This window comes from Terrapene carolina, unplaced genomic scaffold (genome assembly GCF_002925995.2).
Source record: "Terrapene carolina triunguis isolate 2854851 unplaced genomic scaffold, T_m_triunguis-2.0 Scaffold32862, whole genome shotgun sequence".
Lineage (NCBI taxonomy): Eukaryota > Metazoa > Chordata > Testudines > Emydidae > Terrapene > Terrapene triunguis.
Window position 1 is genome coordinate 658,329 of NW_020697213.1, and position 21,496 is coordinate 679,824.

Below are 21,496 nucleotides of genomic sequence, written 5' to 3' on the forward strand. Positions count from 1 at the left end.
GCCCAAGGTGTTAGGGGGGAGACGGACACAAGAGCCTGCCCATATGCCACTACTGAGGGGGAACGAAGTGGATGGCTGGGAGGGGGCTGGATCACTGGCCCCTTGCCACACGATGCCCTCCTGGGGGCTGGACCCTGTACAAGTTCCAGTCACTATCCAACTGCAGCCCAGTGTCTGAGCTCCAGACCTTGGGGTCTTTGGGCCTGCAGCAGGGACCCCCTGAGAGACGGCAGTGTCCCCCCAAGGCTGGGCAGTAGTGAAGACACCTCCCCCTCCCCGAGCCACCTTGCATCAAAGAAATGTGTGCAATCGTTACCTCTGCCACCTGGAAAACGGGCATTGAATGAATGGAAAGCAGAGAATTCCGACCAAACCCAGTGATTTCCTGCGGCGTCTTCCCTTTGTTAGTGCACGGAGTGTTTAGCTGTGGCCCTGCGTCCCTTTGGATTGGGGCTGCTCAGAACGGCCCGAGACAGCAGGGCCGGGTGGGCACTTCTGTCTGGGGAAGCTCCTGCCAGGGCCTAGCGCTGGACAGAGCTTTTTAGCGTTCGCTGCAGTCAAACGAGCAGGGAACTGCTTTTTAAGGGTCGTTTTTCACGTCTGTTTTTCCTGGTGTATCGATTAAAGTAACTAAAGCTTCTACTCAGGTGGTGCTGGGTAGTGACGTCCATGAGCCCAATCCTGCCCCCAACAGAGGCAATGGCAAAACTCTCACTGACCTTCAGCCGGCTCCTTCCCAGCCAGTGGGCGGGGGGCGCTCTTACCTGTCAGTTGTCTCTGCACAGGATGGATGTGGTTGGGAACTCTGCCCCGGAGTGACCAGTGGGGAGGGCCGCCCCGAGGCAGGCAGGCGGGGGCGTAGGCCTGTGCTTTGATTTGCGAGTGTGTGTGGCCCCTGTGCTCTTTATTTAACTATTTCAATGGAATGTATTGCTAGGTGGTGGTGATGCTCTTTAATAGGATTCTAGAGGCTCCGCTCGTGTTTTGTACAGACAACGCGCTGTTCTCTCGCGCTCCGGTACTGCAGCGACTGCAGCTGAGGGCTGTGAAACGGGCTCTTTCGCCGCTGAAACGAGCAGAGAGCTTTTCAAAGCAGTGACCCCTCCCGACTTGCCCTGAGCCCGGCAGCTGAGCGCCCATGTGCGACGAGCTCGTGTGGCCTTTGAACCCACAGACGGAGCAAGTGGAAACTCTTGGCCTGATTCTTCTGTCCCAGACCGCGGTGGAGATCAGAAGCCCTTGGAGTTACGCTGCTGTAAGTGAGGGCAGAATCCAGCTCTCTGCTGTTTCCTTATTCTGCCACCTCTGCCAGCCTAGGCTGCTGCCTCAGAGAGTTCACCCTTCCCAGGCTTGAGGACAGCAATGGCCCAAGTGTTGGTGTGTGCGTGGGGGGCGGGCCCCGCGTGCGTGTGAGAGCATCTGTGTACATAGCTGTATATAATGAAGTCTATGGATACAACAAATTGCAATAGCTTTGGAGCGGTAACCTTGATAGTTTTGTACTGCACCATCCTGCCTCAGTGATGCCAATTTCTTGTGCAATAAACGATCAGCAGCTGCTTGGGGGTTTGCGTGTGACTCTGTGAAGGTGGCAGATCAATACAGTCCTGTGAAGAGAGGGGTTCTGTCCAGGGCTTAAATTCTTACAGAGGATTTCCCAGAGCACCCCCCACCCCCAAAGTGCTATAAAAACTCCAGGGGGGTTGGAAATATTTGCCAGAGCTCTGCTCTGCACAGCTCCAGCTGAATTTAACCCTGGTTCTGTCCCCGTCGCTCTGAGCAGCCGGGGCCTGGGGGGGGGATGCTCCCAAGGAGCAGAGCACAGCCCCCTCGGGCATGCAGGATGCAGTGTTAAAGTCATGGAAGTAGAAAGGAAACATCTAAAAAATGCAGCACATGTTTGTGGCCCCAGCATTGGGAATTCAGGCACCAGCAGCAGCTTCTGTCCTCATCACCGTGGGACCCGAGTGCCTTCAGGGACAGCTGGACTCTTCCGGTGCTGTTCTGCGTAGCGCCTCCATTGCGCCTGCACCCACCCCAACTGGTGCTGGGCAGGGGCTTTGTGGAGAAGCGAGGGGGGGGCGAGCACCTCTAGGTGCTGCTATAAATCCTCCACCCCCTGATCCTCGGCTGGCCATGCTCCACTGTGCCCTCCCTGCCCGGAGCCAGTGGGGGCTAGCCTGCAAAGGGAGGCTTGGGTGGAACAGAACTCGGAGCTGGCCTTGCATGTGCCATTGCTCTGTTCTGGAGGGGCCGTGGTGAAGGGCAGAGGGGGGCTGTCCAGAATGAAGTGAGCATCCCCAGCAAAGATGGGCGGGTTAGGGAGGCTGCTCTGCCAGGCTTGCTCAGAGAGGGGAGGTGGTTCTGGCATCACCTGTGTGTCGGGGTGAGGAGGTGCCCATCCCAGGGGCTAGAAGGAAAGTTAGACCACACACTGCCGCAGGTGAACAGTGCCCCATTGTGACAGCCTGGGTCATCTGGGCCACGGCAGCGGAAGGGGAGAGTTGGAGCTGCCCCTCAAACGACTAGGGGCAGTTCAATGTCTCTCCCCACCTCCCCCCCCGAGTCCACTAGCTCCTGCTGCTCCCTGGGAGCAAGAGCCGGCACTGATGGGCTGTGTGCTGGAGGGGTGAGGTCCAGCCTCTGGGACACTTGATGGAGTCCAGGAATGGTTGGCAGTTCTGAGCTGGTATGTGGATGGTGGTTGCAGCAGGGTGGGGTGGCTTGTTGGGGGGGGAGGATTTTGCAGCTAAGGGAAGGGTGGGAGCGTTGGGGCAATTTCCCTGCTGAGGATCCTTGTGTTCAGCATCTGAGGGCCAGGCCCTTTCTGGGGCTAAAGGGCAGCGCGGTAAATGGATGGAATGGAGAGGAGGGGCCAGCGGCTTTGACACGTTCAGCTTGGAATACAGCCAAGAGCCAAGTTTGCTTAAGGACACAGAGTTGCAGTGTTCATGGAAGAGAAAAGCTTTCAGGTGCCCCAGCAGCAACCAGCCCAATGTCAGCCACAGACACCCCCCTCCCCCCATGCTTCCCTTGCTCCATCCTGGACTGTGCCCAGAGGGCTTGGAGCAGGATCTAGACTTTAGTTGCTACCCACATGCCCATTTTTGGTGAGTAAGTGTCCGTATGGGCCATGTGTGCAGCGAATGAGCCTGCACTGCAGCCCTCCTCCCCCGCTGCCCCGCTGGAGGTGAGGCTGATGGCTCCTGAAAGGCTGTAATTGATGGGAAGGTGGTACACGGCGTTCTTTATATGCCAGAGAGATGAGATGGTTTGTTTGCAACTCTACCACCCAGGGGCCTGCGACACAGCCACCAAATGCCCGCCCAGTGACTGCAGTCTGGGCCAGGAGACTTCCAAGGCAGCTGGAAAAATACAGACAGTATAACACAGCCGGGCCTTTGCAGAGCACGAACAGTGACAAGTCCCAATTTCAGACATTCATAGAGTCCAAGGCCAGACTGACCTTCTCTATCAACAGGCCAGAGACCTGCCCCCGAATAACACATAGAGCAAAGGTTTTAGAAAAAGAGCCCACCTTGACTTACAAATTGCCTGGGATGGACCATCCACCACGACCCTTGGTAAATTGTGCTAATGGTAATTACTCTCCTCGTTAAAAATGTACCCCTTATTTCTAGTCTAGCTTCAACTTCCAGCCATTGGATCGTGCTATACCTTTTGCCGCTAGATTGAAGAGCCCATTATTAAATATTTGTTCCCCGTGCAGTTACTTGTGGACTGTAATCAAATCACCCCTTAAGTTTCTCTTTGTTAAGCTAAATAGACTGAGCTCTTTGAGTCTGTCACTACAAGGCATGTGTTCTAATCCTTTAATCATTCTCATGGATCTTCTCTGAAACCTCTCCAACTTATCAACATCCTTCTTGAATTGTGGGCACCAGAACTGGATACAGGATTCCAGCTGTGGTTACACCAGTGCCAAATACAGAGGTAAAATATCCTCTCTACTTCTCCTTGAGATTCCTGTTTATGCATCCCAGGATCGCATGAGCCCTTTTGGCCACACTGGCAGCTCACGTTCAGTTAATTATCCACCACAACTCCCAAATCATTTTCAGAGTCACGGCTTCCCAGGCTAGAGTCTCTCATCCTGTAAGTGTGGCCTGCATTCTTTGTTCCCAGATGTTTACATTTAGCCATATTAACACATTGTTTGCTTGCGCCCAGTTTACCAAGCAAGCCAGATTGCGCTGACTCAATGACTGGTGGTTTCATCATTTACTGTGACCCCAGTTCTTGTGTTATCTGCAGACTTTATCAGGGATGATTTTCTGTTCTCTTCCAGGTCATTGTTAAGAATATTAAATAGCGCAGGGCCAAGAACCAATCCCTGCAGGACCCCACTGGAAACACACCCACTCAATGACAAGTCCCTGTTTACAGTTACATTTTGAGACCTATCAGTTAGCCAGTTTTTATGCCATTGAATGTGTGCCATGGTAATTTTATATTGTTCTAGTTTTTTAATCAAAATGTTTTGTGGTACCCAAACCCCTTGGCTTAAGTCTAAGTATATTATGTCCGTATTAGTAGCTTTAGCAATCAAATTTGTAATCTTGTCAAAAAAATATAAAGTTAGTTTGACAGGATCCATTTTCCATAAAGCCATGGCTTTGCATTAATGACATTACCATTCTTTACTTCTTTATGAATCGAGTCCTGTATCAGCTGCTCCATTATTTTGCCTGGGATCGATGTCAGGCTAACAGGCTTGTAATTACCTATGTCATCCTGGTTACCCTTTTTAAAAATTGGTACAACAGCAGTTTTCTTCCAGTCTTCTGGAACCTCCCTGGGGTCCAAGACTTATCGAAAACCAACATTGACAGTCCAGTGAGCTCATTGGCCAGTTCTTTTAAAACTCTTGGATGCAAGTTATCTGGACCTGCTGATTTTAAAATGTCTGACTTCAGTAACTTGTTTAACATCTGCCAGAGAGACTAGCGGAATGGAACAATTGTTATCAACATATGATGAGACCGCATCATCTGTTTTTCCCCCCAAATACAGCCGAACTCCTCTACCTTTACTGCATTATTATTGATAATGCGATCATTTCCATCTAGTAATAGACCAATGCCATTGTCTGGATTCTTTTTGTTCCTAACATATTTCAAAAACTCCTTCTTGTTCTTAACTCTGCTGGTCACTCCTTGTGTCCCTTGGCTTCCCTTATTAATTTTCGACAATTCCTGACTTCTGATTTATATTCATTACTATCAACTTCTCCTTTTTTCCATCGGGTAGATACTTTTAAATTTTTTTTACTGCAGCCTTCACGTCCCCTCTCAACCAGGTCCCTTTTTTTAACCAGCATGGCCTTCCTCAATTGTAGCTTTTTTGGGCATCTAGTAAGGTGTGTTCTTAAATGATTCCCAATTATTATTAACATTTTTCTGATTAAATTCTTCCTTCCAGCTGATTGGGCTCTTAATTGTTTTCAACTTTGTGAAATTGGCCCTATTAAAGCACCAAGTGTATCCCGGTATATTACTGATCTAGACTTTATTCTGCTTGCACATTAGAAATGTGACCAAGTCATAATCATTTGTACCTAAGCTACCATTAACTTTTAGTTCCGTGATCAGTTCCTCTTTATCTGTTAGTACAAGTTTAATAAAAAATTCCCCCGTATTGGCTGAAACTCTTGGAGTTTGGAAATTTTCATCTATCATGTTTAGACATTCCAAGGCTGGTTTAGTACTGGCAGCATGAAACCTGAAGCATCTGTCTTTCAAACTGAATTCTCCCCACTCATGAAGGGTTTTTTGGTACACGTAGATAGGCGTGTAAGGGAGGCGGTTACCCTGTTCCCTCGGGTGACGTGGTGGTCTGCAGCAGACATCAACTAATACCCCAGCTTGTGCTTTATCTGTTAGGACATTAAGCCATAAATATTGAAGATCATTTTCTTCAGAGCGGTCAGTGACTTGGAAACAGCGAATGCCATTTTGGACAGAGTGCCCCTCCCCCGCCCCCTCTGACCCCTGACCCTTCCCAAACAGGTTCTCGCCATTGAGTTTAAAATCCCACCAGCGTCTCACCCAGGGAATCATCCCACAAAGGCCCAGTCATAGCAACTGGATTGAACTGATGCCCATAAATGTTGTCCCCTCCCTCTGGCCTCTAGCCTTGGGCTGTGGGCAATTCAAGAATTTCTTCTCTCCATGCCCTTTGGTTCCTTGATTCATTTTGTACTTCACATCTTCCCACTTTTTACCCTCCCCTTTTGCTATTAGTTTAACCCCTTCCTGACTCCTCATTGTACACACATGCAGGAAACCCTTTACAGCCAGAGTAAGGAGTGTGGGTGTAGGTGGGGAGGAGAATGAATCAAATTGCCTGCTCTGGAAGATCCATAGCAAAACCTCAGACACAAAGGGAAAATCATGTTGCCTTCAAATGGCTCGGACCAGAGAGGTATGATTATTATGGATGGTTTGGAGATGGTACTAGCTAGTGGCCACAACCAGGGTCCAGCTACACTGGGCTGGGTGGGTGCAGCACACAAGGAAATACACTTTAGTATTTCACAGCACTCAGAGGTAAGTAAGGTGCTTCACAGAAAATACATGCCAAGAAGGTCTCTGCCCAGAGGAGCTCACCATCTGTGTGCTGCTGGGTTTGACGAACAGGGAGGGTGTGAAGGGCACTGGCTGCACACTTACCCAGAAGAAGTATTTGCTGCTCTTGCGGTTTCAGGCTCATTGAGGCAGGTGATGCTACAGAAAAGAGCCTGCTGGGAGTGGTTTGAACACGGTGAAGACAGAAGCATGGCCGACAGTCTGAAAGGCCTGTCTAAGTACAGAGATGAGAGAAGGAGATTGAGGTGGATGCGGGGAGGGAACGGACAAATAACGGGAAAGCCCCTCTTTAAATCAATGCTGGTACCGTAGCACAGTGTAGTCACAATCCCTTTCTCTGGGGCTGCCTGCTCCCAACTAACTCTTCCCCCTGCAGGGGGCTGGGCTCTTATAGGAACTTCTTCCCCAGCATGCCTGGGGCTGACTCTTTAAATTTGGCACAGCCAGTAAGCTCTAGCCCTTAAACAGCAATTTGGGTCATTACAGCTGCACCTCCCCCCTGACTGGTAAGTGTCCTGAACTCCTTTGTTTTTTTCTGGTTCCTGTGGTGATACATGTCCAGAGGAAAGCCTAACTCTGCTGTGTGGGCAAAGTCTGTATTGATTTGAGTGTGTGAAAGTCAGGCTGGGAGCAGTTGAGGGAAAGGGGGGTTCAGAGGCAGGTGGGGGACGGACAGAGGGAAAGCCAGCCAGGAATGGTCTGGGGAAAGCAGCAGGGATGGGGAGGCGGGGAGAGAGAGTGAGAGCCAGCCAGCAGCAGCTCAGGACTCCATTCCCATGGCAGTGGCTTCTGATGCTGCCTTTCTAGGGGGCTGCCATCGCTGGTATCACAGCCTGCGTAAATGGCTGCTTACGTGCAGCACTTGGGCTCCTAGTAAGCGGCTGTGGCAGCCCACTGGTGGGCACAGGCTATGCCTGTAATGGCGAAAGCCTGTGCCCGCTGGCTCTGTTGCAGGGCTGGGGCCCAGATCTTTCACAGCAAGGAACCCAAGAAGGAGACGTGAGCTTCCATATAAACCCCCTGGAAACGGGGAAGCAGCCGGTGCCTCACTATTATTTCACATCACTCCTGGGATAGCAGCTGAAGGCTTCCCTAAAGCTGGGGCTCCATTGTGCTGGGCGCTGCAGATAGAGGAATGACGCTCCCTGCCCTGAAGCGCGGACGCTAACCGAGAGCTTGCGCTCGAGCTGGGGAGGCAGCTGCCAGCACCTGTGGGTAACCCAAATCTTTTCCTGAAAGTGAGGATGGACAAGTTGTGCCTCAGGCATTGTTGGAAAGCCGATGCTTTAAGTGGGGCAGCGTTTCCATGGAGTTTCTGTGAGCGGTGCTGCCTTGCACCAGCCCGTCTTGGCCAAAGCTGGTCGTGCAGCAGGTGCGTGGTGAGACTGAGGTCGCGCTAGGTAGCATGCCATCACTCAGGTGAGCAGCAGAAGATCCAAGGGGGAAAGAAAAACCGAAAGGCCTCAAGCCCCATTGCTACAGGAGGACTCAGGTCTGGAGAACTAGGGTCTGACATGAATTAGTTCAGCCATTCAGACTGGATTTTTTTTTCTCCATTAATGTAGTAAGTGGCAGAATCTGCAAACTTGCCTTTCCCCACCCCTTCCCTTGTACAAGAGCTAGAGCGGGTTAGAATAAGGCACAACCACTCTGCACTAACGCTGCCTATCCTGGCCCAATCTATTGTCATGCTAAGAATGAGTCAAAAAATCCAGGCCAGGGCTTGGTGACTTGATTGAGTTCCACTTCAGACTCTCCGCCACCCCTCCAGCGACGGGAAGGCAGTGGTAGTTGGCAAGAAAACGAACTGGAATTCATGTCACTTTTCATCGCTGCCCTAGCACAAGGCATGACAACTCACTACTAGTGAGTAAGTGATAAGTCCAACTGTGGTCTGGCAATTAACTCGCCTGCTAAAAGCCTCTGCTGGATGTTGTTAGCAGTTGACTGTGCCCCTGGCCAAACCCCCTTGGAATGCACTGAGTCCAATCAGGAAAAGAAAAGATTTTCTGAAGTATTTCCTCTATAATTACAGGGCCTGGAGTCAGAGGCTGAGGGTTTAGTCAAGGCTGGCACTAGACTGAAGAAAACAGCAGAGCTGGGATCCTGCAGCTGTGGGAAGCAGGAAGTAAGAGCCTGACTCCAACGTTGGGCAAAGTCAGTGCTCCAGCTCAGGGAAGGCTTTTTTTTTCTCTCTAAAAAAGTTAAGCCCAGAGCCACAAAGATATTTAGCCTCCCAACACCCACTGATTTCAATAGCTGTTAGGAGCCTAAATACCTTCGTGGAGTTGGGCCTTAATTTTTAAGCCAGTTGCCTCTCACACCTCTCCCTTGTTTCCACTGGAGGGATGGCACAGGCAGTTGGTTGAGTCACTGGCGGCAGGATGGCCTTCTTTTAATAACAAGCACCGTAGCCAGTAATACTAAAAGCAAAGGACCTTTTATAGGAGGTTCTGTACAACATGCACCCTTCACTGGTTGATTTAAAGATGAGCTGAGGGGCCTTCCTCTGTTCACTTTTGAACTGCAGTACGTTTAGAGCAGATAGGATGTAATGTCCCTGTGTAGGAGCCAGCTTGCAGCCCAATGCTATGGTAGTGGGAGAAAAGCCTAACTTTTTTAGACCCCCTGGTTGAAGTTTGTGTCCCTTTGCTGCATTGCAGAAACTCAGTAGCTGTTGGTTTAGTTTCAGGAACCGGTTGATGGGATTTATCTGAATGGTTCCTAGCTAAACACCTCTCCCTGTGCCCCTCCGCTAGGATGGGTATGGGGAGCAATTCTTAGTAGGGTTTTTTTTTATTATTAAATGCTGCTGTTCTAGTTTCAGGGAGTTCAATATTTCCCCTGGTTACTCAGTAAAAGCTGTAACACAGGACACCTTATTTTATGCATGGTCTCTGGCCTATACAGAGCTGGCAAGCTAATGAATATTCCTGTTGTTTAGTGGCAGGACAGTAACCTCTTGCAGTGAGCTGTGGTTTCCCTAGCTCTCTCAATGAAATAAATATTTTAGGCCTCAGCTGTAATGCAAAATGCTCATAATGTAATGTTACGAATGCAGCTTCAGAACTCATCTGGCAAAAGGGTGAGGCTCTGCTCTGTCATCTGAGGCTGTCAGATGGTTCAATGGGGAAGAGGGATTCTAGCTAGTTTGGAACCGCCTCCTCCCCAGTGCATTCTAGAAAATCCAGTGCTTTTTTTGAAGTCCCCTTGGCAAAGAGCTGGGGCTGCTGGCTCTCACTGCGATCACATCAGCCAGGCACCTGAGAGGTAAGAGGCCAGTAGTGGGATTTTTGTACCTTTTTGCATGTATTTCTTTGCCCCACAATCCGTTTTGTCTGGGGCCTGCAAACTGAGCTTTAGACTATTCTATTAGCAAAAGCAAAGGGATTTTTAAAGGCTTGACATTTGTTCTGAAAAAAATTTATGAAGCATTATGAATCTCTGACCTTGCAAACAGCTGTAAGGGCAAAAAATAGCCATGTCACAACTACAGTTGCTGGACACACCTGCTTTATTTAGGTAGGATACTTCCTTGCACTGCTGGAGCTTTCCCTCTATTTAATGTGGTCAGGAAACACTGTCATCTAGTGGTAGAGAACCACCAGCCCTTGAGCCTTGGCAACCCCAGAACGATTTTAAACACACCGAGCTGGAAGTATTACTTATTCTAGACACAGAGGGGAGGAAAAGCTATGGCCAGACCTGGATCAGGTGTCAGCCGGGGTTCAGTGCTCAGGTTTAAATCCAAACCAAGACTAGAATGCAGGGGTACTGAAACATCATGAGATTTCAACCAAAAGTTGCAGAATTCTCATATCAGTGGTTCTCATGAAATTACCTCCATCCTTTCACCAATCAGCAAAGAGATGCATGCTCCACAAACACTAATTTTCATGGTGTTCTTCACATGAGGTGTGTTCACAAGAGCAAGACCCACTAACTCACCGAGAATGGGCCACAACCTTCTGATGATGGTTTGCAGCCCCTGCTTGCTTCGGGCAGGCTTGAGTGGTGAAAGATTCCCTACCTCAACCACCCACCTCCCTTCCCTTCTTACAAAGCAAGTGGTAAAAGTATCTTAAGTTATTGCCAAGTGGAATTTTGTTTTTTTCAGTCAGAGAAAGTCCAGCTCAATTTCTTACTCCTTCACAGTGAAGGGTGGGCGTGGGAGGGAAAACCCTTTACCAAGAAAGGCTGGGGCCCTGGTTGGGGCAATAGCCAGGCATGCCGAAGGCCTGGATTCACTTCCCTGCTCTACCCACTCCCCCTGTGACATGGCCAAGTTCCCATCTCTACAGTGGGGATAAGAGCCCTGCTCTGCCTCCCAGGGCTGGCTTAATAACTGTGGGGTGTTAGGGCACTATGGTAATGGGGCCAGATACACACCTAAGGAGATTCAGCTTGAGCTGGTTCACCACACAGACCTGTGCTGCTGCATAGAAGTAAACTGACTGAAAATTGTTTGAGCATTTATTGCCTCCAAATGGTGTAAAACTACCATGGTAACAAACCAGTTTAATTTCTCATGGAAAGGGAAAATATTCTATTACATAACAGCAAGTGACTCAGAGTCAGGGTCAGTTCAAAGTCTTGATACTGACTTTGGCACTGAGCTACCACGGTGATGGATGTCACATCTACAATGGGCCTGGGAAACATGCTTGTTTTTACATGGCAGCAGCTGAAATCAGTGAGTTCTGCCTGCCGAGAGTAGGGCATCAACAGGGTTATGATCTTACCAGGGCTCTAAGGCAGCATTTTCCATCTCGGCGTCATTTGAAATAGGCCATTCAAGGATCTTCTGGGACCAGGACTGGCAGTTTGAGGTCTCCCACCTTCAACAGTTACCCTGAGTGAACTTCAACTATTTAATAGAGTCCTGTTCCCTGCTTCACTTTAACATGGTCCTGCAGCAACATGACCCAGGACTGAGGAGAGCTAAATGCAGCAATTGTAATGACACTACGTGGAAGTTTGAACACGACCAGCTCTCTTAGAGGAAATGGGGATGCTGTCTGACAGGCCACCAGGGCAAAGGTTTCCTAGGCTCACTATCAGTCAAGGGAAAGATAGTGTAGTTGGCCAACACGCCCTTCCATTCACCCAGATTCAAAGTAGTGCTTCTAGAGGCGCCTTTATTTCCAAGAGTCCACACACGTCATTTACAGGAATGTAAGACAATCACCCTCTTTCATCTAGACATGCAACGCCTGGAGCATATAGATCCATGCAAGGAATGCTCCTGCTTGAGCTCAGCCAATGCCCTCATCTTTAATGTGGAGTCCTGTAACCCCTGGCTGCACTGCCACAAAAGGGTTTGGAGCTGCATAAGATCAACATGCTGGCTGCCCCTCCTCCTCTCACTGAGCAAGGTAGGGTAGCAAGGAGCCACCAGCCCCTCTTAAGGAAGTGACTAACATGGGCGAGCTCCCAAAATTCACAGTTTACAAGACACGGGCAAGTTGACTCCATGCCAAGATGGAATTTGTACTGTCATAGCCTTTAGCGCCCTTGATTAGGCGGGGGCTCTTGTCCTGGGCACGACAGATGGAGTAACTGGCCCAAAGAGCTTTGTGCTAGTTGGCAGTACGGCAACAACTGCTCTAGAGCAATTTTGCTCATCTCAGCACGAAGGGCACAAACCCATCTTATCCTCATAGGCTACATTCTGTGCTCTCAGCCTGGTCAGCGTCTTTCCTCCTGAAACGAGATTCTTGTATCCTACATTCCTCACTCCAGCACTAATAAAACCTGCTCCCATTTGGCTTTTGGGATTAAAAAATGACCAGAAGTCAGAGTTACAAACCAAACCATTTAATCTTCTCTTGGAAATAGAACAGTATAGGAGCCCAACCTCAAGATCTCCTGGGCAACAGGCTGGGCAGGTAAATTCATCCTCTGTGCAGGGCCTTCAAGCACAGATTAGGAGTGACAGCAGAATGCAAGATGGCAAGGAGCAGCAGGGTCATGCGTACAGTTTAGCAGTTTTACATACTACATGGTAGTAACCCCAAATAGCTCGTAGACCTAAATCATGAGGGAAGGAGACAGACAAGCATCTTGGGACACAAGATTTTACTGGCAGCAGATGACAAACGCTGCACTTTACCTTTGCTTGTTCCTTCCTCCCTTCACAGCGCTGAGGACTGAAATGACAGGGGCTTTCCTTCCCAGGAGTAAGGCTGCCTGTTCCTTATTAGAACTGCCAGTTTGTGTGGACTGAATTCCCTCGTCCCATGTTTCCAGCTATCTGCCTGTAGGATGTAAGAGCAGAGGCAGCTGATCTGAGAGTGCCTCCCAAGACAGGCAAGAACAGAGAACTCTGCTCACTTTAACAAGTGAAAAGAACCTTCTAGCAGCAGAGTGATTTAGTTTACAAGATTTTAATTTACAAATAAAAAACTACACTTTTCATTTTTTCTCTTTTTTCTCCTCTTTCTTGCCATCACTCTTCTCTTTGTCTTTCTCCTTCTCATCTTTCCTCTCCTTTTTGCTTTCCTCCTTTTCCTGACCTTCCTTCTTCTCTGCATCTCTGTTGGCAATCTTGTTGTTGATGAGGTTGTGCAGGGCAACCACAGACCGGATAAGAGAAGCCAAGTAGACCACCACCATCTGATCATTGGTCTTCAGGTAAAAGGCCTTGACAAACTCCTGCAGGTTGACATCTGGCAGCAGGTTGAAGACATCCTGAAGCTGGTAAATGATCTGGTGATTGATGGGTAGTTTGCCCATGGCCACTTTCTCTAGGTAGCTCCTGATATCCAGAAGCTTGGAGTTCAGTCCCTTCAAACCATGGACCTGGTTTGTGATGCGCTGGGACAGAGTGCCCACTGTTGTGTCTTTAATGTCTCTGAAACACCCAAAATAGGAAGGAGAAGCCTTAATGTTACTTTACATACATTAATTTATTTTTGAGCTAGAAAGATCTATAGAAGGCTGCTTTGAAGGGTAGATGAAGTAAAATTTTACAAAACACTTCACAGCAAAGATTCAGAAAAAACTAATTTACATTGGGTGCATTAGAAACACCTAACATAGATTTGATAAGTCACCATATGCTCTCTATAGACTGAATATTTTTTAGGAAAACTAGTTTGATGGTTAGGAGATAACAAGGGGACTCCTGGGTTGTATGAGAGGCTGTGTCACTAACTCACTTTGGGGACTTGGGCAAGCCACACCTCTCCAGATTACACAGCTGTAAAATAGGTATAATTGTTTAACATCACAGGGGCCTTGTGGGACTTAACATTTCACTGAAGGCTCGGAGATTGCTTTACAAATATAAAGAGTGAAGGCAAACCAAAGCAAAAATCTCCCTCTGTGACCATTTGTAAACAATGCCTTTCTGCTCTTTTAGTCTTGATAGATGAAAGGTCTGCGTAGTCTGCCCCCAGATAATTTTGCTCTCCTTTCTGATAGGTGGCTTTGCTGTCACAGGAGCAATATGAACATCAGTATTAAATGGAAGCCTTTCTGAACTATGAAGTGTGATTCTACATTGTTCTGAAGTATCTCAAGCTATTTGCTGGAGTTCAAGGAGCAAGGTGAAACTGACGTTTTATTATTTTTTTTCAAAAAACAGTCAGTCAAACATTTCACTAGAAATGAGTTCAGCAGATTCTGTATTATGCAGTATTGCTGAATTAACCTGTTTAGATTAAATTAAGTGTTTAAGTAGCATGTAACAAGGTCCTTGTTTCTTGTATCGTATCCCTGGGCAAGCAGCTGGTGCCAGTAGTAGTTAGATGGATAAAATGAGCTGCCATCCAACCACTGATAAGGTTTTTCATTAAAATAAAGCTTTTACCGTAGCAAGTGTTCAACACCAACTTCCTCTGCTTCCTCAGCTCCAATTTCACTGGTCACATGTTCAAAAGTCTTGGAGGTTGGAGTTCCATCCTTTGTTGGGGTACAAGAATGGGATGGTGACAAGGTTAGAAATAGAGAGCAGATGATTACAGGTGTGACAGCATAACCTCAAGTGACCGGGTTTTGGGTACTGTGCATGTGAACAGTAGAACTACTCCAATGAAACTTCAAAGCAAAGAAGGTTTATTGGAAGCTGGATTTGTTACAAGCCAAAATGCACTGTACATTTTATCCAGAGCTACATCTGGCCTGCTTCGATGAATAGGTGGAACATGCATGATAAGAATAGGATCAGAAACAGCCAGTGAGGAAAACCTATCAAGATGGGATAGGAGAGCCCCACACAGTCCACAGATATGGTGAAAACTAGTTCATAACAGAATCCCCAAAGTGAGTTAATTAAGTATATGGGGTTTTAAAAAGGGAGACTAAGAAATTGATATTCTTTAAATTAATCTAGAAAACTGGCTAGACATGCCACTGGAAGTCAGACAGGAAAGAGGTCATCAACAAAGCAATAACTATAATGATAAAATAAGGTACTTTAACGTGCTGCCTAATTTCTAGTGCACACCAGTTAAACTGAGGCAGATGTCACTAACCCACAGAAATGCTAGAGACAGCTGAGGTGATGGTAACAACACATCATTCTGTACATTAACGCTCCTCCCACCACTTCATTTGTAGCATTATTCTTGGTGAGGCTCAATAGTTTCCAGGTAGTTAATTTGCAGGGCTATGTGCTGGAGAGTGCGTGTGTGTGCGCGTGCGTGTGTGCGACCGAGTGCCATGGTGACTATTTTATTTGAAGATGGGACCTAGTTACCTTTGAGACTTGTATTAGTTTTGGTTGTACCATGCTCCAGGCCCAGTGGGGACCAAGAGCTGTAAGAACAAGAGTTCACAATACCAGAAAAAATTTAAGACTGGAGAACCTGGGAACAGCTGTCTCTCTCCACCATGGGTCTCAAACAGATAATGACAAGACCAGTTTTTGTTTTTTTTTTTAAATATTTCTGGATTCTGATTTCAAAACCACCAAAATTAAATCTGGACAAAAAGTCACCACTGATTCTAGATGAGTGATTAACAAAGATAGTAAAGTCAACCTTGTGTGGTGAAGATGCGGGGTGTGATTACTCAAATGATTGTTGCAACAAGCTGACGTGTATCAGTTGCATCATAAATGCATACTCCATCCTGCTGCTTTTTTCATGGGGGTGGACAAACAGCAAAGGAGCAGCTAGCTGAAGTTGCAAGAACCTGCAGAGCACCTTGGTTCAAGCAGCGAGAAACTGCTTTTCAGGAGTGTTGGAGGACGGATAATTTTGGTTCAATAAGCTGAAATGTACAGTGGGGGTTCAAACACTGATTTAGCAGGTTTAAACTGAAAGGCAAAAACCCTCTAGTTAGCAGACGCAATGTTATCTATTGAACTGGAAAATCCAAACTGATGTAGTGGAAAGGGTACCCTAAAGGACAAGGCAAGATGGTTTAACGTATCGATTTCTTAAAGCACCTCGTTCCCTTTTGCAGGAAATCCCACACTAGACTGAAAATGACAAACACTGAAATGTTCAAACACTCACATCATGAACTTCTTCAACTGAAATATAGGCTTCTGTTGGCAGTCCCAGGTCCTTTGGCTTTACATCAATAATTACCAGTACCTGGTAGAGAAACACATATTAGACAAAACCTACTCAAGAACTAGAAGAAACAGGTTGTGGCCAACTACTAATTCTCTAGCAATGACAAGTTTGTTTTTCAATCAGAGGTTTCTAACTGCAAGCAGAGAAAAAATGTCTGCCACTGTTTCAAGGAAGACTGATCAGCGTGCTCTATTCACTTTATATCTACCATGCTATATCTTACTACATTTCATGTCACTACTGCAAATTGCAGATGGAGCTGGAAGGGACTGCGGGTTCCCAGAAGCTCCATAAACAGTTTAAGTGCATTACTTACAGAATTAGGACAGTATCTTTTCATTAGTTCATTGATGGCAATGTCATTCTTGTGTAGTTTGGGGCCTGTGTGGTACCATCCAACAATTCTTTCCCTAGCTGGGAAAAGCAAAAACAATTAGAATAGTCAGAATCTGAGGGTAATGACAAGAAAATATTTCATATAGGGGCATATAAGTGCTCAAATCCAGGTACTGCCTGACCCTGGGTTGTGCCCAAACTTCCCAAAGGACATCAAGTATAACTCCCACTTCTGCTTTATAGACACCAGTAAAGACCTAAACGCTTTGAGAAATTAAATTGTTGCTGCACTTTGCACTCCTTTGCCTCAGATTCTGAGCTGGTGGAAGTCAGTTTAGGAATGGAAAATGGAGTAGGTGATGGCTGAGGGCATATGAAGGTTGGGAGCTGAACAACGCATTTAGATTAAAAATTTACTGGCAAATCTGGAAAACAGGGCTTTACAGGAAGGTATTTGCTAAATTGGTTTTTGTGCCTAGACACTTCAACAATGGGTGCATGAGATAGATTAAATGCAGCATTATATTATTGGACAGCACAGGCAAGCCATTTGTGCATCACCCCAGACAACCCAAACTACCTTAGCAATAGTCAGTCAGGAGGAGCTTCAACAAATAAGATGTCTCTTTCGTCATTAAACTTAGGCTTTTGAAGACCCTTCACAGAAAACAACTTTAAATCAACAAACAATGCAGAGATAACATCAGCAACAGGCCGCAGTGGACTTCAGCATCCTTACGATACACAGGCAAAGCAACCATCCTCAAGGCAGTGAGGTTCCAAATTTTTTTTTTTTTTTTTTTATTAGCATCAATGCTTTGATTTGCAGACAGGAAGCCAAAGATGTTCAAAGCACAGGTGTAGTGTCCCATGCTGCTCCACTTCCTTAAACAGGTGAACAATCAGATTCTGCTCTAGTCAAAGCTTCTGAGTGGTCTCAAAGGGTAGTACCCCAGGTAGAGCACAGTACAATAATCTATCTTAGAAGTGACTAAGGCATGGATCCTGTCTCTCAAATATTTTACACCCCTTATCAGCTATGAATGATCCCCGAGTCAGAGTTGGTTTATGCAACATGGCACTTTCGAGCGCACAGACTGTGGGGATCTCTCAGAGACAAAAGGGGGCCAATGAGCTCTTGATATCCTGCTGCACAAAAATTCAAAGATAATAAGCTGCAAGATCTGCACTAGACTTGAGACTCAAATACTTAAGGAATCATAAGAACATCAGCAGTCTAAATAAGAGTTTTTCTAAGGGCTGGGAATGTTCACAGGGGAATTACTGTAGCGTCTCCAGATTCAGCCCCCATAATCTTATAAAGAAAAGAAAAGTGAGACCTTTATAAGCAAAACAGAAAGGTTAATCAGTTCACCTGGGTTTGTAATTCAGATGTCTGCACTCATATGAGGGAAAGGAGATTCTGGCGGAAGGGGTCACAGTATCAGGGTTTGAATTTCTTATAGCTATTCAATCCCCAAGATCGTCACCTCAGTTCTTGGAAGTACAGCGCTCCCAGGAGACTTAGAGAGAGTTTCTAGGCAAATATCAACCGCTCACAATGTGCACTTACCATTGACTTTTTTAAACATTCCATACATGTTCTCCAGATAATCATGGTCTAGAAACCACACAGAGTCATCTTTATCATCCTCATCGAAAGGGACTGGGAACAAAACAGTTAGTTCAATATTTAGTAGTTCAAGTTTCATCCAGCCTGAAAACTTTCACAGAAAAATCAGATTTTTTTTCCAGCAAGTTCTTGGCTACAAATGGAAAAAAAAGTAATTTTGCTCAATTTTGATTGAATACAACTGTTCTGCTATACTGAGCTGCAGATACTGTTGAAAAACTCAACAGGAAAACAGCAACATTAGCTGATTTTTTCAGTGGTTTTCTGATAATTACTGAATTAGTTTTAGAATTAAGCAAGGAAAACCAAAGCAGTTGAATTATTCTGGGCAAATGACATATACGAAGTGTTCAAGAACACGCCAGGAACATTCTAGCGTATGAACAATTTACACAAAATTGGTGTGTAAGGACTTCTGATAAAGAAAATGTGGGTCCGAATAGGTCACTAGAGCCTGTTGGGTCAACAGAGGTGAAAAGCTACTTTGTGGTATAAGACACATTCCATTAGTGCATTAAGACAAATAACTACAATTCTACGAAGTCTGTTTAAAAATAAGTGCATATGCCATTTTCTTGAGTAAGGAACTAGTTTGTTTTGTTAGTTCACATTATGGATAACAGGCTACAAGTTTAGTTCTGAGCAACAGGGCTTTAATTTATAGGAATACAAAAAAAATCTCCAATTATAAAGTTCTGTTTTTGGCAGCCCTGCAGTTTAAGTGACCAAACTGTTACTCCATCTTCACAACTCTGCAAAAATAACCCAGGATTAGGCTACACTTTTGTTCCCAGATTTTCACACAGGAGCCAACACGGATGATTCTGCTTTATCAATAAATACCCCCTTCGGAAAGCAGATGAATAAGAGAAGATAAGAGAAGTAAATAAGAAAAAGTTCAGAAAAGACCATACAGGTCCTGATTTTACCACTGTACAAAACCAGGATTCAAACTCAAGAGGTAATGATTTTAATACAAGTGAAAATATACTTTTTAAGCAATATCTGTGCAATTCTCATGGCTATTCTTAAAGAAAAAAGGTACTTTTCAAATAAACCATTAGATCTTCATGTGAACAAGTAACATCTGCAATGACATTAGCTAGGTAACTCAAACCATGAGTCTTCAAAGCCCAAGGCCATAAAATGATCACAATCCAGGATCAGGAAGAAATCTTCTACCTCCGAGAGTATACCGAACAATTATTGCTTTAGGAGTTTTACAGCTGCCTCTGAGCATTCACCATTGGATACTGCTGCAGACAAGATGAAGAGCAGGAGGAGACTGATGGGATCGAGTTCTTTTGTAAGCAGATAACCAGCATTTTTGCATGAAAATGTCGACACCATAGCTTCATGAATTTATAAATGGGAAGAAGAGTTTAATGTGCCAGGATGGTGCAAGACAACATTTGGCAGTTTTCCTGCTAGCTAACTTAATAGGTGGTAAACAGAATAGGACACCCAAACTCACCTGCAAAACTGTTGGATACGTCTAATATTTTCTTCTGCCAAGAGCCCAGCAACACTCCAACAACTCGCTTCTGATTCCCAACTTTTCCTATTCTAAATGGAAAAGACTGTCACAGTTTGTATTAAGAAATGCAACATATTTGATACTGGAAATAAAACACCAATAGTACAAATGAATCAGTTGTGTCATCTGAGTTTAAGTTAGAAGATAAACAGCATGTGGTTCTTGGGGATGTAGGTGGGAGACGAACAGGGTAATATGTTCCTTGTCATTACTTAGTTAATTTATACCTAAAGAAGTTGTTACAGTGCACTCTAAATCCAGGCACTACACTTGTAATTTATCCTCTGATGTGAAAAATGCACTGGATGTTTCCATGCAGCTAATGGATGCCACTATAACGGAGATTACTGTGTCATAAAACAGAGGGCTACTACTGCATTTGTTCTGTAAATCAAGCTGTAAAAAGTACAGTAAACTTTCAACTTTGTTCACTGTCATCCCTAATTTACTTTTACAATAGTAGGTTTTTCTCTGCTATTGTACGCTGCCTTGAAGGAAAAGATTTTTTTACATTAAGAGTGCTTGTCAGTTGGTGCAATTAAGTTAATTTTAGGCACACTGAGCACAAATTGCACAAGATGTTTAGAGGAATATAATTTATTCTCTGCTGAGTGAATTGTAGCTTTAAGGGTAAAATCTGTTTAAACCAGACAAATGAAAAATGCCATGTTTCAATATGCAGAGAATATACACACTACATTTAAAACCAAAGTCAGTTATGCCTAAAATGCTATTTATAACTTGTTAACCAATTTCACTGTATTCAAATGTTACTTTAACTTTGGTTCAGTTGTTCTTGAATAAGGGAAAAACAAATAAACCTATTTGGGAATATCATGTCCTTTAATGCAAGCATAAACTATCATCTTTGTAATTTACTAAATCACAATTGATACCCCATGACAAATCAGAACTCTCAATACATCATATTGGTACTGTTCAAACTCCTTATATCACAAAATTATAAGAAGTCATCACTCGTAAACTGTTGCTTTTGCAGTCCATTCATGCAGCTTTAGGACACCGTAGTTGCATTTTATTGACACAAGGTAATTCCACTTGCTAATTTTTTTTTTTATGGTATACAGTACCACACACATGCATGGTCTCTGTCCTAAAGAGCCTATGTTTTAAGATAAACATTAGCGCCAAGATTTTCAGAACTGTACATATAAAAATGCATATTCATCTGATTGCATAATTTGGAAGCATAAATTAGCATAACTGCACGAACACTCTGGAAATTGTGCAGTCAGATGATTTAGTTAATTATCTATTTATGCTCACAATTGCAGCAACAGGCCATGCCCCCAAATCTGAATAGCTGGTGCTGACTTTCACATTTATGAAGTTATCTAGGGTATGTCTACACAGCGCAGTCGTCACCAAAACTTTTGTCTTTCGCGGGTACTTAAAAAAGCGCTCCCGCGAAAGACAAAAGTTTTGCCGACAGAAATGGCAGTGTGAATGCAGCTTTGTCGGCAGGAGCTCTCTCCTGCAGACAAAGCTTATGCCACTCGTGGGGCTGGAAGTATTTTGTCAGCAAAAGTGCTGACAAAATACCACAAAAGAGCGTTCGCACTCGCTGACTTGTAGTGACAAGGCTGTGTCGACACAGCCTTGTTGCTATAAAGCTCCATAGTGTAGACAAGCCCCTTCTACCTTTCTGACACACACAGCCAGAATGTCAGACTATTGAAGAAAAATCTTCAAGTTTTCTGAGGGCTGGTCCACACTACCCGCCTGATTCGGCGGGTAGAGATTGATCTTCTGGGATCGATTTATCGCGTCTCATCTGGACGCGATAAATCGATCCCAGAAGCGCTCCCCCGTCGACTGCGGAACTCCTGCTCGC

General features: G+C 45.5%; 1 protein-coding gene across 1 annotated transcript in view; it reads right to left on the bottom strand.

The window, feature by feature from the left end:
• Positions 1 to 12,637: 12,637 nt before the first annotated feature.
• Positions 12,638 to 21,496, bottom strand: part of LOC113409374 (26S proteasome non-ATPase regulatory subunit 7) — a 14,235-nt gene continuing 5,376 nt past the window's right edge. The window contains exons 2-7 of the mRNA XM_026663201.1: positions 19,579 to 19,670; positions 18,045 to 18,137; positions 16,452 to 16,549; positions 16,073 to 16,153; positions 14,422 to 14,513; positions 12,638 to 13,461 (exon numbers count right to left, since the gene is read on the bottom strand). Of these exons, the coding sequence (XP_026518986.1) occupies positions 13,023 to 13,461; positions 14,422 to 14,513; positions 16,073 to 16,153; positions 16,452 to 16,549; positions 18,045 to 18,137; positions 19,579 to 19,670 (895 nt within the window). The 3' untranslated portion in view covers positions 12,638 to 13,022. The remainder of the gene's footprint in view (positions 13,462 to 14,421; positions 14,514 to 16,072; positions 16,154 to 16,451; positions 16,550 to 18,044; positions 18,138 to 19,578; positions 19,671 to 21,496) is intronic.